Here is a 15,623-nt window from a genome sequence, read left to right as displayed (position 1 = left end):
CATTTTGAGTTTAATTTCCAACAACTTCTTACATGCAAGATCATATTTTGTTATGTCATGAGAGCTCACCATGAATTCACATTTTAATACTTCATTTGCTTATGATTTAAGGAGTTTGAACTCAAACATTGCATGCATGTTATATATATGCAAGTTCAAGCTTAGTTTTGAAGAATTGGCATGTTTTTGGGCCTTGATTTTGCAAAATGATCTTCAAATCATGATATTATACAATTTTCTAAGTGTTTTTTTGAGTTTTGGCCCAAAAAAATGAGTTTTAATGCTTTGAAATTGAGGTTTGTAGCTTGAAGAACAATCTGAAAATTTCAGAGTTCGCAAGGTTCACTCGAGCGGTGAACTCTTCACTCGAGTGTACTTTGCAAGCTCTCAGAAGTTTTGCAGGCAGTGTAGTTGGCTTGAGTGACCAAAGTTTCGCTCGAACGAACTCACCTTTGTTAGGTTCATGGCTTGAGCGACCAAAAAGTTGGCTCGAGCCTAAAATGAGAGCTCCTAGAAGTTTTGCAGACTAAGGGGTCCGCTTGAGCGACCAAAGCATCGCTTGAGCGAACTGCCTTGTTTTTCAAAATTTTACTAAGTGTTTCAAAGTGTAAAATTGCATCCTCATTGTATCCCAGGCATTTTAAATCATGATTAAGTTATAATAATGAGGATAAGAATTAGAAACATACGTAGAAAGAAATACACCTGGAAAGAAACATAATAAGTTGGAACGTTTATAGAGTGTGTGTTTCAATGTGTATTTGTCACATGTTTGTGTAGGTCACACGTCAGTATTCGTCTGATCTGTCTAAGCTATTTGTTTTGCTTCTGGAGCTATCTGTGAATAACAACTCTGTAAAACTATGTTTGATTATAAGTATTTTCTGACTGATAAGATATTATTTTTTTTTTTTCCTGAAATGCTATTTTGTGAATCATGAATGAATGTCCAGTTTTCTAAAATGTATTCGTAGCATCCTTAGCATCATGTGCATTTATCATGTGTTATCTGTTACCTAGTACCAAGGTTTCACGTGAGTTTCATTCATGGAATTAATTATGCATAATCAACTATTTACTCTGTACGTGGGTCTTAATGACCATCTCAAGTGAATATGGGTCTTTATGACCAACTACTCTACGCGTGGGTCTTAATGACCATCTCAAGTGAATATTTATGACCAACTACTCTGCACGTGGGTCTTTATGACCAATTTGATCTGTTAGCTATTGAATGTACCATGTATAACTGTTTACAAATCTTAATATGCATAAAAAACTATTTCTGATTTGAATTCTGATTTCTGAATCTATTATGGACATTATTCATAAAACATTTACTCTGTTGTTATTCACTAGGCTCATTATTTATATTATGTATGTAGGTAATCAGGCGCGTGACCAGGATTGAGGCTTCAAGTCTGGATCTATTCTGTCAAGCCAACTACTATGCCTCACATGGAGGTTCCTGAAATTCTATTGTGGATGAGTTCCATAATCAATGTTTTGTGATCAAGTCTTAAGCTCTTATTGTCTTTTGTTTATTTTGTACAAAGGGCTAAGTCCCTTTTGTTCTATCTGTACTTGTGACAATGTGTTGACACTAGTATGACGTCAAAATATATGTGAATATAAGTTTAAATTTTCTGTCCCATATAAGTTTGCACAACTTTATGGACATTGTATGTTTGATATTTGCTTTTGCTAGCCATTTATTTTGCTAATTTGTCTCAAAGGCCTTTGATAATCTTAGGATTACTTGCTGGTTACGACGCTAAAGCTATAGAGGGGATTTAGGTCGTGACACAGTGGTGATGGTGGGTTTGGTAGTTTTTAGAGAGAGAAGAAGAAGAAGAAGAAGAAGAAGAAGAAGAAGAATAAGAAGAAGAAGTGGTGCGATGAGAGGTTGCGACGTCGATAGCGGGGAGGTGTGGAGCCACTGGTGGAGAGAAGAAGGGGGTGGAAAAGGATTTGGGAGTGAGACTAGCGGTGGTAAGGTTGGAGAAGTGATGAATAGAGAAGTGAGGAAGAGATTCGCTATAGAAAAAGGAGGAGGCGACGACTGACGGCGAGTGGCAGCGGCGAAGGTTATGGTTAGGGTTGGTGGGGTAGTTGAAGAAGATGAGGATATTTTAGGAATATTTGAAAATGGATGGTGTGCATTGAGCAAAAATAATAATGTCAAAATTGTGTTTAGTGTACATTGAGTAAGTGGTGTGTACTGAGATAATGTGCAGTGTGTACATAAAATCTCTTATACATAAAATGCTTAAAATATTATTTTCCAACAAGTATTTAAATTGATAAGATTAAAATTTTATTTTGTAAAAAAGCTTAAATCTTGAATTTTTTTAAAATATAAATTTTCCCTTTAAATTATAGACTTTTGGGACTATTTTCTTAACGTGGCGGTTGGTGGCTCAAAACGACATTTTATTTTATTCTATTTTTGGGAGTTGCAATGGCTGCAAGTTTATTGAAACAACCAAAAGATTCATTCTTAATCAGGGCTGATTATTCGGTATTTCGGAACTATGGTCAGATGGTATTCTATGATAATATTATTGGTGAAAAAAGTAGAGTATTAATTATTTGTGTTAGGTGACTGAGGAACGTTAGAGGATATAATAAATGGTGATTGGTGAGGGAATATGATTACGTAGTACTTCAGAACGAGCAAACATCCCCTGTCCCTAAATATTCCTGCCCCCCTATATCCCAAATCACTCACAACCATTGGATCATATAAGAATCCCAAGATTTGAGAATCTCAAGACATATATCCAATGATTGTGAGTAATTTGGAATGGAGAGATAGAAATATTTGGGGAGAGGGGATCCTTGGGCCTCCAGAACTATTGTATAATTTTCCCTTAATCAGAGAATACTATCCTCACACGTCCAAAGATATTAATAATTTACTTTTTATTATCAATTTTTTTGTAAGCAATCAAATAATTTATTTCTTCTGTAACAATTTAATTTGCAAATAACCTGCTCTTCTTGTTTTTGTTTGTTACAGATCATTCTGTATTTTTCAGTATAATTTATTTGGGGGTTTATATATGAACTAGATGATACCTAAAGTTGGATTTTGATTATGTTGTAGGAGGGAGGAGGTGGCACTCATGATTTTTCAGAACTGAATGGTGGTTTCATTTTTTTTTTTTGATCAAGAAAGAAAATTTTATTGATGAAAAAAGAGTAAAAGCAGCATAAAGAAAAACATCGAAAAAGAGAGCTGTGGCATGTTTTTACTGAATAGCAAAACAAGATCTTGGTAGAAACTTGTATGGCAAAGGATTAAATTCATTGGGGAGGAAGGAGCAGAGTGCTTAGGTCTTTTTGAACAATTGCTTATGTTGTTAATTCATAAAAACCACCGACTTGTTGTACACAATTTTTTTCTCATTCTTTTGCTAGTTAAGATTCAGATAATCAAAGGTTAAGGGCCTAAACACATGAGCAGCTTTTGTCTCTATGAACTTCAATTGCTCTCTCAGCAAGTGCATGTATACAATCCAGTCTCCATTTTGCATAGGACTTGGCATGGGCATGACATAGCCAGCCTCCTCACCCCATGGGAAGTGGTAAGACCCAAACGTCGGCCTTCCCCAACCGAAATCCACCTTTGAGACTGGAAATTGTCTGCCAGACGACACCACAAAAGCTGGTCCATCGTCCTCTTTTCCACTACTACCAGCATATATCTTTGCCAGAGCTGGTTCAGGACGGTGAGCCTCTACCCAATCTATTAGGTCCAAGAAATGCTCCTTCGTCACTGCATTTTCCAAGCAGTCATGAACTGCCTCCGCCACCCAACTCAACGGCTTCTCCTTGAGGTCGCCAACTCTTTCCTTGCCAAACGGAATGGACAAAACGTTCCCAAAGTAAGCATCCATCAGGGTTGCCCTTTTGCTATCTGCATCTGCTTCTCTCAATCTCATTCGTCCATCTACTACAATACCCATCCTGGAAACCTTGCCCCTTTCAGCTTCCCTAGCAGCAACTAGTTTCCACAAAAAGGCACTAAATGCCTCAAGCTTGGTCTTCCCTCGTCCGCTAGTGCCATGATTGGCTAATGACTGGAGACGACTGAGTTGATCAGCCTCAATATAATAGATGCGACTTATCAGCTCATCGACATTGCGCTTCGTATTTTTGGGAAGTGGTGGTAGGGCAGAGACAGGCACATACATGTCATCCAAGAAGGGATCATACCATCCGGGCTGTCGAGGGCTGAGTATTGATCGTCCGATTGATGGAAGCAAAGACAGTTGTTTGTCATGAGCCATCTCTGCCCACGAGAGAAGAAACATGTTGGTGGAGTAAGCGTCGGCCACCCGATGGTCAAACGTGCAAGCCACCACTAGTCCGCCGCACTCGAGTTCAGTGGCCTGTCATTAAATTTTACCAATCAACTCTATGGCATTGGCATGCTTAAATGTAACTGCATTATCAGCTCTTTTATTGCAGAAAAACCAATGACAAAACATTCACAGTATATTGGTCTCATGATGGGATTCATCTCTTATGAATGTTTTGTAACTGATTGTTGTGTGTATTTTTTGGGGAAATTGCAATTCACGTGAAATATCGGTAAAGCTTATCCACTTTAATAATTGAAGTGATAATTTTTTTTATGATTTTGCAAATTTTTTTTTGTCTTTCAACTGATTTATAATTTTTCAGAACTTTTTTAGCATTCTTACTGGAGCGTATACTACGGGAATGAGAAAAATTGGAAGCTAATAATTTTTTTTTGTGTGGGTGTGTGTGTGTGTACATATTAAATAATTTATAAAACTAATTGTTGGTTTACAAAATTCAATATTCAATATTCAATTTTGAATTCTTAATTTTTGATTTTTGATTTTTTTTTCAATTTAAAAAAACATATTACAAATACATGACAAAATTAAAAATTAAAAATTAAGGTTTCAATATTCAATTTTGAATTCAATTTTGAATCCTTTCTCTACTCTGCCTCTAACTCTATCCTAGGGCCTCATTTTAACATTTGCAAGCATATTTGGAATGGGGCTGTCCCCCCTAAGGTTTCATTCTTTGCTTGGCTGGCCTGGGAAAACAAAATCAAGACAGCAGTGTTTATGCACAGAATTGGCATCTTAGATGCTTCTGTTTCTCTTATCTGCCCATTTTGTCGTTCTGAACCTGAATCTGCTGTCCATATCTTGCTTCATTGCCCATTTTCTTGGCTGATTTGGTCATCTATAATTAATGAGTGGGGGTTCTCTTGGTGCATTCAAGGATCAGTGGATGATCTCCTCCAATGGTGGATGACTATCAAGCTCAAAAATTTTGATAGGTTAATTTGGAGAGCCATCCCCCTTATTGTTCTTTGGTCGCTTTGGAAACTTAGGAATGATTGTGTCTTTGCAGAGGTTCAACCTAGTCTCTCTGGCTTGAGTGAAAATATCAAAATTAGAGCAGTACTTTGGCTGAAAGCATCTATTAAAGATCTTCCTTATTCCGTTGATGATTTAATTTTCAATTGGCGTCAAATCAGAGGATGTTCTTAACTGTTCTGAGCTGCCTTGTGTTGAAATCTGGGTTTGTATGGATGTCCTGTGGAGTTTGTTGGTTTTGGCTTTAGATTTGGGCTGCTAGCATGCTAATTGTGGAAGGTTTCTGATATGTTAAGGTGAGCAGGGTTGCTGAGATGACAGTGGCTGGGGATGGACTGCTAGTGTTTGGTTGTTGTCTTTTTGTTTTTGTCTTGTTTTGTTCTGCTCTGTTTGTTGGTTTCTCACCATCTTGGAGCCTCGAGTGTGTGCTAGCAGATGATTGGGTGTGCGTTTTGGTGCCAACCTAGTTGGGATCCAAATGTTTCACTGTGATGCTTTTTGCACCCTCCCCTTTATTGATGTATCTTATCATACTTGTTATGTTTTTCATCAATAAAGCTTTTCTTTTGCCGATCAAAAAAAAAAAAAAAAAATACATGACAAAATTAAGATTTTTATTATTGATATTGATGAAAATTTTCATTAATTTATAATTTATTTTTGAAACTTCTTTTCAACTGAACTGTTTTTTTCTTTAGATTTTATTTATGACAAATTTCACTTTATTTCTTATGATTTGGCTCATGTGCAGATTACACCCTTTTTATTTGGAAACTACATAGCCTCTTGTGGTCTGTGAATTGAAATGCACAATCAAGCTCGTAATGATTTAATGAAAAAAATTAAAATACCTCTGTATATAAGTAACATAAGTTTGCGAACTACGAATATTTTCATCTTTTGTTTGGGTGACAAAATGTACTATAACCCCTGTTCTTTATTCAATGTGCGATTTACCTCTTGAAATTTGAAAATGACCATCTAACCCCTTGACGTGTTTCATACTTCCTGTTAAATTAGATGAAATGTTTAACAGTGCATTTCAATCCACAAGCCACAAGGATGCTATTTGGTTATTTCCAAATGTGAAAAGTATAATTCGCACATGGGTCAAATCATACAGGGGTAATGTAAATTTTGGTTTTTTATTTATCTCAATGTTAATTTTAGAGAATTATTACAAATTCATGAAAAAATTTATAATTTTAATTATTAATATGCATAAAGTTTACCACTTTTTTTGTAATTATTTTTTAAAACTTACCTTGCACTGAAAATTCCCCTTTTATTTATGGAGGAGGAAGCTCGTGTAGCTCAGCACGGGTCCCGTTTTGATAATTCGAATTATTCATTTTGTTGGACATTTCATATATTTCATTCACACAAAAAATTAGCTCGATTCAGCGATCATAATTTATTCAATTTATCGCGTTAAAAATAAATCATTCATTTTTTTGCCAATAAACGATATAAATTGAATAAGTTAAGATTATTAGATCGATTTAATTTTTTTAGTGAATGAAATAAAGAAAACATTCAACAAAATAAATAATTCTAATCATCCGTAACGGACCCACGGAGCCAAACAGCATAATCTGCCTCACTTATTTGTGTATGGAAACAAATTCATTTCCTTGCATAGAACGAGTGTTGATTTATGAAATATGCATTGGGTTGGGACCAAACACAGGTAGCACCAAAAGAGCAAGTCAATATAAAAATAAACGACAATGCTACGTAACTCAAATTTTGTGGCTCAAAAGTAGCTTAAATGGCCAAAACGACGTCGTTTTGAGTACAAAACAACATAAAAATGGCCAAAACGACGTCGTTTTGGCCATTTGAACCACTTTTGAGCCACAAAATTTGAGGTACGAGACATTTTCCAAAAATAAAAAGTTATGATAGGACCCTCCATATAGCTAGGGGATTGTAGGTTTCAAAATTTTCTATTTTCTTTTTCAAGTATACTCATAATCATTCATCATGTACCAAAATTTATGTATTTCAAAATTTACATATAATTTAATAATTAAAAATAAATTGGGATACGAAAATAAGAAAATTTGACTCAAACGTTGATTTAACTCAACAATTTTTTTTTCATTATTTTTGTTAAATTGTTTTTCAGTAGAGATAAATGTATAAGTCCCACATATTTATTAATGTGAATCTATTATATTTTATTTACTGATAAAAAAATTTAATAAAAAAATCCATTCATATATTAGATTAGTGTTTTGTCAAAGAGTTAACTTCATTATATTGACATTTAGATTTTTAATGCCATTTTATAGTTTAATTAAAAATTTGTAATGTGTACTTTTATTGAACATGTTAAGAAATTTAAAATATCTTTATAATTTTTATTATATATACTTTGGGAAAATATTCCACTCATGTATACTCTTCTTGAAGGGCATTTTTTTCTTTGAGCAAATCTTTCAAGAGTCTGAAAAAAGCAATAAAATTAAATAATATTTCAATCTTTGCTATTAAAAATTCAGATTTTTCCCAAATAACTACTAAAAGTGAAAATCCAAGTTCGACAGCTCTAATTTTATTAAAAATATTAAGAAAATAGAATTTTAACTTTAAACTCACTTATATGTGCGTAGTATTGAAATATATTTGTAATACAAATTTTACTCAATTTCAGATCCATATGATAGTAAACCAGATATAGATTTTCTTTATAAACACAGTATTATTACACACTATTAAAATTAGAAAATTTTAAAATTTATTATAGAATTTATGATATCAAAGTATGTGTTGACACCTTATTTTTACTAATTTTAAGAAAATAATAAATAAATAAAAATATTCACTTAGACTTTACTTTTTCCCCTTTTTTCTTCCCAGTCCAATATTTGTTCTCGAAGGTCTTCGCTTCCGTGTAAAAGAAAACTCTCCAAATTTATGACCAACCTTTCCCTCAGTGAGCTTACAACGAACAGGAGTTTTTCCATTGTAAATTCGTACGGAGCAATCAACGAATTCCGGCGAAATAGAAGATCTACGTGACCAAATTTTCCTGTTCAAAAGAAGATCTCTCTTCTTCTTCATTCTCAACAGGAATGCATCAAGAAATTTTTTGGTTTAAATTTTCTTAATTCAATTTTTTTTAAAATTGAATTTTTTTTAATTTTTTGTGTTATTTAATTTTTTGTTAATTTTTTAAATATTTTAAACAATTTTTTTAAAAATTTTTTTAGATACACTTAATATAAATACTATTAAAAAATATAATATTTGTAAATTTTTTTTAAGAATTCACTAAATACCAAAAATATAAAAAAAATGAAAATTTAATATATTTTCATATTGTTGTGCATTTATTGATTTTTTTTTTTAAAATGTTTTACCTTTTAGGTAGATCTAGGTTAGGTATATGTAAAAGGAATTAAAAAAAAAAAGTTACTTAAAATATTAAAAAAATTCACTAAAAACAAAAGAAAAAAAAATGAAAAAAAAAATTCAATTTTCAAAACATTGAGTTTAGAAATTAGAGCCAAACAAGGTGATTTATATTTCTTATTATTATTTTTTAATTTTACAGGATAAAATGAGGTTTACAAGATCACATTAAACATTTCATGTATAATATGAGAGTTTTATGCATAGCCCTATGGCAAACTCGAATTGTACAACAAGCTTGTTGGGTGAATATCCAAATACATGCCGAACACACATTCAATACCTTTATCCAAATGTCACTTGTGCGGCACGAATGCTTCACTTATTTAGAAGAATTCATTTAAGATAGAAAAAGAGACGAAAAAAGAAAAGATGAAATTGAGATAAGGAAGCAAATTCATGCTCTTTTGTTTGAATTGCACTAGGTTGGGTCAGTTCATTAATGTGTCTCCATGATGATATAGAGAGAGATTGAGGAATACATGTTAATTTCCTTGCAGTTTATTCCAACAACATTGACTCTTGATTCAGGAACAATGAAGCTGATTTACTAAATTGTATGGACAAGGTGGGGAAATCTTATAGGATATATAAACTTTGATTTGCTTTTGATTCTATGCTTTGTTTTGTAGTTTAAATTCACTAGTCATGAGTTTTCATATGTTGGTCACATAGTTTAGTTATGTATAGTTCGACTCACACGGAATATATAAAGGCATGAATCTTGGTTTAAATTTAAAAATTAGTAATTTTACTAATTTACAAAAAATTAATTTTATTCAGAATTGAATTGTGTAGTGAAAATTGAATTGATATAATGTAAGTTCCACATATAAAATAAATTTAAATTATGGGAGAGTTACTGATAAATCCCATAATGTGAAATGTTGGTGCAATTAGTCCTTAAATATTTTTATTACTCCGTTTGGTCCTGCGGTATGTGTAACTTCCTGAAATGCCCTCGTTTGTTGGGTTATGTGTGAAGACGTTTTGTCTGAATTTGTGGCGTGGGGTTTGATTGGGTGTCACGACGGCAAAAAGCCCTATAGTAGTTTTTCTTTTGTTGTAGTTGTACGACGATGTAAAGATAGTTAGATTGACTTTTAGAGTGAGGTGTGTTTGGGTGTCACATTGGGAAAATGCTCTATAGTAGTTTTTGTTGTGTTGTATTTATGAGACGGTGTGACGTCACACCGGTTGAAACCCGACTCGGCTGTTTTGGCCCACGTGTTACGATATGAAAATCCCCAAATCAAGCTACAATGTTGCTTAATCCCCAGATTTTTGGTGTTGCCGTTTTCATGTTATTACAATTGGGTGTTTGTGGTGGATATTGATTAGGATTTCAGAGATATACAGTAGGGTTTCGTTTGGTGGCGTGTGAGTTGGTCGTCATTTTTCTGAAGTTGTGTGTTGGTGTCACAGGCTAGGGTTGTTGAAACTGTGGTCAGTGTGTTTACGTTGTGTTGGTGGAGAAGTCGACGTGCGGACGAACTGCAACAGTGGCAATGGCTCAGTGTTGTTACGTTATGTTATTTTGTTTTGCAAGTAATTGGATGGGGGTTTGATTGCGGATGTGGTGTGTGCCATTTGTGTGTGTGTGCCTGTATTGTGTATCTGTGTAATGTTTGTGGTTCACAATTAATGGATTGTGTGTCAATATGTGTTGTTGTCGCAATGGGTGTGTGGATATTTTTGTGTGTCAGTGGTGCTGTTTGGTGTAACTGTTAAAACAGATTATAGATTATAGCTTAACAGATTATAGATTATGACTTTAATTAGAAGTTGTTAATCTATTTGGTATAGCTGTTGGATTATAGATTTAAGTTGCTAAGTAGTGTTTGTTAAATAAGCTGTGAAGTAGCTTTTTCGATTAATTTTTATTTTTTATTATGCACTATTTGTCTACATTTTTCATAAAAAATAATAATAATATTTAATAGTTCATTTGGGTCTTTTTCTATTTTTAAAAAAATAAAAAATAAAAAAATCTAAGAGTATAACCGTGAATTAACATGTCCACAGCAGAAGCTGATAATCAGAAGCAAGGGGTGAGCAGTTTCTCAGAATCAGCTTTTTTGACTTAAAATACGTTGTTAGAATCAGAAGCTGTTTGAAATAAGTTTAACCAAACAGTCTAAAATAACTTTTTAGAAGCCAGAAGCCATAAGTTGGCTTAAAAAAGTTCCACCAAACACCCCCAGTATGTGTCCATTGATGGGGTCCCATTGGTGGGGTTTCTTTGTAGGAAGTGGGTGTTGTGTGTAAACTCATATGGGGGTTGGGGGGTGGGGAATAAAAAATGCTTGTGATATGAAGATGTTTGGTCTCCACCGTATGCAGCCAACGTGCTACTCTGTTTGTAATTTTGTGTGACCCAGTAAAAGAAGGGGTAGAAGCGACCATAATATCAAAATATAAATCAAAATAGGACCCAATAGTGATAATGTTATCACCTATGGGATCTATCAGTATATGTGTTAATTGGTAGGACTAAATGGGGTTGCTAATGCTGATATGGGATTTTTGGATAATTTTCCCTTAAATTATAGATTGATTTTCTATGTAAAATTATAGATTAAAAAAATCTAGTGCTACTTAGAGCTGGTTTGGCATGTTTGAAAAAAGTTAAAAAGTCAAAAAATCACTATCCTATTTAAGTTCCATCATCTTATTTAAGGGATTGTTTGGGGTGTCTTAAATAAGTACACTTTTTGTTTTTTTGGACTAAAAAATTGAGAAAAAAAATATAGATGTTTAGGTTAACTTTTTGACTTTTTATGGAAAAATATGTATTAAAAAATTGTATAAAGAAGTGTGTAGGAGAAGATTAGAGACGTGTGTTGTACAGCCGTACAATCTGTTGAGCCGAATTGGTGGTAAGAAATTATTGGCTACTTTTCAGGAATTGAACTAGACGGTTTTGTTCGGCTCATGGGGGCCATAATGGGTCCCATTTTGATAATCTGAACCGTTAAATGTGTAGAACTTGTCGAGTACTATATGCCTATAAAAATTACATTGTTCAGATATCGATAACTATCTGATCAGATTTATTTTGTTTTTTCAATCGTTAATTATAACACTATCCATTTTTTTATACAAAACTGATTTGATCATGTAGTTATTGATATCCGATCAATATAATTTTTTACAGACATATAGTACTCGACGAGTTCTATACATTGAACGGTTCAAATTATCAAAACGAGACCCGTGATGGGTCCCCACAGGTCGAACAACAATGTGTGAAAATTGCACCCAAACTGTGTAATTTTGTTCGGCCACATGCAACATAGAGATTGCTGAGTTGTATTTTGTGTGAAAAATTAATTTTTTAATTTTTTTTTTTGGTAAATAATGATAAATTTTTAACTTTTTGAGTAACTTTTTGACTTTTTATCTTTTTGGAGAGATGCCATACTTGACCTAAGTCACATCACCTCTCTAAGTATATCACTTTAAACCCAACCCAAATCTAATCCATATTTTATAAAAAATTAAAAAATATACTTATTTAAATTATTCTAAACAATCCTTAAAAATAGATAGTAGGCCTTATAGAAAACGGGTTAAGTGTGCCTTTTGGTCAATATGTTGCAAAAGAAGAATGGATTGGGGCCCACAAGATGAAAGCAGAAGGAAAGAGGTTCTTTCCGTTCTACATACCTAATGAACGATTTTCATTAAAAATATAAATTTATAATTATTTTAAATTTTAAAAACTATGTACTTATGTATACCTGAACCGAGAGCACCCCTTGCTTCTTCTTAGGCACCAGCTTACCTTCAATGCTGTAATCAGGGTTGTAGAAATTGAGACCTTGAAGCTCTACGTGGGCAAAAGCTTCAATGAAGTCCACTCCACGGTTGTTGCAGAGAAGCTGAGGTTCACCCACAGTGTTGTGCACAACCTCCCCAGCAAATGGATAGTAAGAAACTAAAGCTTGAGACATGGCCTTCTTCAAAACACCGACCATGGAGGCAAATGTGAACAACATTAAGCCCCCTTCTTTTCCAGTGAGTCTTGTGGTGGTGGTGGTTGGATTCTTATAACATAAGAACACAGCGACGTCGACAGGAGGCAAGAGCAAGTCAAGGTTGGAAAGCGGTAGCAAATGCTCACGCATCGGCAACCCCGCTGCCACCACTTCCGTCTTCCTCACCTCCACCACCACCAACTCTCCTTTCCCACTCATTTCTTGTTTATTTCAGTGAGAACTGGGTTGGGGATATGGGAGGCGACGACGGAAAATTTATAATGGAAAAATGCACCTGCACATAATACAGACACAGATGGGTGGGCCTTGTCTACGTACCCTGTGCCTCAATTATCACGTGTGTTGTTTTATTTTATTTATTTTATAATCGAGTATCCGAGCCAGCACCTATTCGGAGTGACGCACTTCGACTAATCCCGGGACCCTGAGCTGATTGATCAGACATAAGCATAATGGCCCGCTAGTAGCCAACTAGGGATGAGATTCCAACCAGGAAAAGATGTAGAGGCCCGCCAGTAACGGAGTGAGAGTCGAACCTGAGACCTAAAGAGAAACATACTCCTAGGTCCTTAGTCCCTTACCCTCAACTAACTAGGTTACCCTTGCAGGTTACCTCAATTATCACGCTAGTAATATTTCATTAAGATTTATTGTGATTTTAGTTATAACTTTCTTGTAATTTTGTTATATAAATTGTAAAGTTAGGTATGACATTATGATATTGGTTATAATTTTAATTTAATTTTGATTCAAAACATTTTAGTTATACCTTGTTGTATTTGGTTATGACTCTATTTGTTTAATTATAACTCCAAAAGGATTCAATTATGACACTTATGATAATTAACCTTATAAATATCACAACTGGAATATGATACAACTGTGTACCCAAGGATTGATCTAGGAGGCGGGGTGTGGTCGCACTCCAAAAATTATAAAAAATATGCATATTATTCTACTAATTAGTATAAATAATTTTATGATAATTAACCTTACAAATATCACAACTTACATATGATACAACTGTGTACCAAAGGATTGATCTAGGGGGCGGGGTGCGGTTGCACTCCAAAAATTATAAAAAAATATGTATATTATTCTACTAATTAGTAAAATAATTTTAAAAAATGAGAAATTATATACATTTGCCCTGCAAAATTTGAATCCTGGAACCATCAAATACCATAACATAATCTGTATGTTCTACACAATTATATATATATATATATATATTTGTTCAATAATAGTTTTTTTTTTTAAAAAAAAATTACAGAATTATGTATGTTATTATAGTATTTTTAACTTAAAAACACAACACCCGTCGTAATGATAATAATTTACATAAAGATATTATGATTATTTTTTATAACCAAAATAATTAAATGTATATATATTTTTGGCATATTTATTTATTTTTTGTAAAAAATTTATATATTTATATTAAAAGTTATTACACAAATAATTAAGTGTATTGATGTATGAAAAAATTATATAATACTGGGTCAACCTAAAATATAGAGTTTGTTCTAGTCCTACCTTAGGCTCGATTTAAAAATTGATCAGTTAAGTAGAGAAAACAGTTAATAATAATCAATTTAAGTTTATGTTTAATAATTTGTTAAGTTACAATGGGTAGATCAAATACTAATAGTGTAGAAATTGAATTTGATTGATTTTTATGTTATACATCAATATAATTTTTAGATAATCATTTTGGTTCATGCCCAACCATCACATTGCCCACTTATTTATCTTTTAAAATGATAAAAATATTGTAAAATGTTTTATAACCAAAATAAAAAAATATGAATATATATTTGGCATATTTGTTAATATTCTGAAACTTCAATTAAGAAATTATATATTTATTCTTAAAATATGTCTAATATTAAATTATATATACATTTGAAAGAATTATTTAAGATCAGATTAAACTAGTTCGTAGATTTTATTTTTAGTATAGAACTTGATTAAAAAAGTGAAGTCTCAAAACAAATTATAATTTTCAATTTAAATTTTATGAAACTTTTATTTAATACAAATCTTCACGTAAAATGTTTTAATATTTTAAAAATAATTAATTATTTGTGAAATGAGTTACCATTATAAAAACCCTAAAAAAATTGTCTTTTACTAGTGTGAAAATTGATTAACCAAAGAATTAAATTGATGAGATATAGATTTTTTTTTTTGGAAAAAAAAAAAACAATGAATGAGCTTATAATCATACACACTTAATTTTTTTTTACACCCATCACATGTATTAAAAAATTTATAATTTAGGCATAAATATTAGTACATACGAGTATACAAAAAAGAAAAAAAAATGTACAAAAGAAATTAAATGTGTTTAATTAAATCATAATATTTCGAAGGTTATGAATTTTTATCATGAATTTTAAAGATTTGAGAGCAATTATATATGGTATGAATAATATAGTAATGTAGTAAAAAGCAAGTTTTAATTTTTTTTAAAAGGAATAAAAATTAGTGTTTCCTTTTGAAAACTATAACTTACGGAATTAATAATATTTTGAAAACTATTACTTTAATGAATTAGCCAATATTAGTTTTTAAATTTATTTTTAATCCAATAAATTCATAAATTTATTATGAGGTTTTGAATCTCCTGTAATACTCCTCACGAAAATCTCCTTTTACTAATATAATATAGAGATTTGCTAACGAAAATATTTTTGAGTGTGTCATTTATTAATTATTATTTTTTTAATTGGAAAACTTCTTTTTTGTTTGATTGTTAGGAAATAATGATTTTAGGGAATAATTTTAGGAATGGATTTAATTTGAAAAATTGAAAAAGAGTAAAATTATA

The 15,623-nt window shown here is 32.3% G+C and overlaps 1 protein-coding gene across 1 annotated transcript; it reads right to left on the bottom strand.

Annotated features, from left to right (window-relative positions):
• Positions 1-3,288: 3,288 nt before the first annotated feature.
• Positions 3,289-13,411, bottom strand: LOC114311174 (coniferyl alcohol acyltransferase). Its single transcript, XM_082866918.1, has 2 exons — positions 12,533-13,411; positions 3,289-4,397 (listed from the first exon to the last, which is right to left on the bottom strand). The coding sequence occupies exons 1-2, from the start codon at positions 12,986-12,988 to the stop codon at positions 3,420-3,422; spliced, it is 1,434 nt and encodes a 477-aa protein (XP_082723044.1). The 5' UTR covers positions 12,989-13,411; the 3' UTR covers positions 3,289-3,419.
• Positions 13,412-15,623: the final 2,212 nt, after the last annotated feature.

Source organism: Camellia sinensis, chromosome 4 (assembly GCF_055761805.1).
Source record: "Camellia sinensis isolate YWXY chromosome 4, ASM5576180v1, whole genome shotgun sequence".
In the NCBI taxonomy this organism is placed as follows: Eukaryota; Viridiplantae; Streptophyta; class Magnoliopsida; order Ericales; family Theaceae; genus Camellia; species Camellia sinensis.
Note: the sequence above shows the minus strand (reverse complement) of the source record. Positions and strands in the feature narration are given on the sequence as shown.

Coding starts and splice junctions, on each gene's coding strand:
- LOC114311174 (XM_082866918.1), bottom strand. CDS start 12,988: ATGAGTGGGAAAGGAGAGTTGGTGGTGGTGGAGGTGAGGAAGACGGAA. Junction 4,398..12,532: donor AAGGGGTGCTCTCGGTTCAG/GTATACATAAGT, acceptor ATTTAATGACAG/GCCACTGAACTCGAGTGCGG.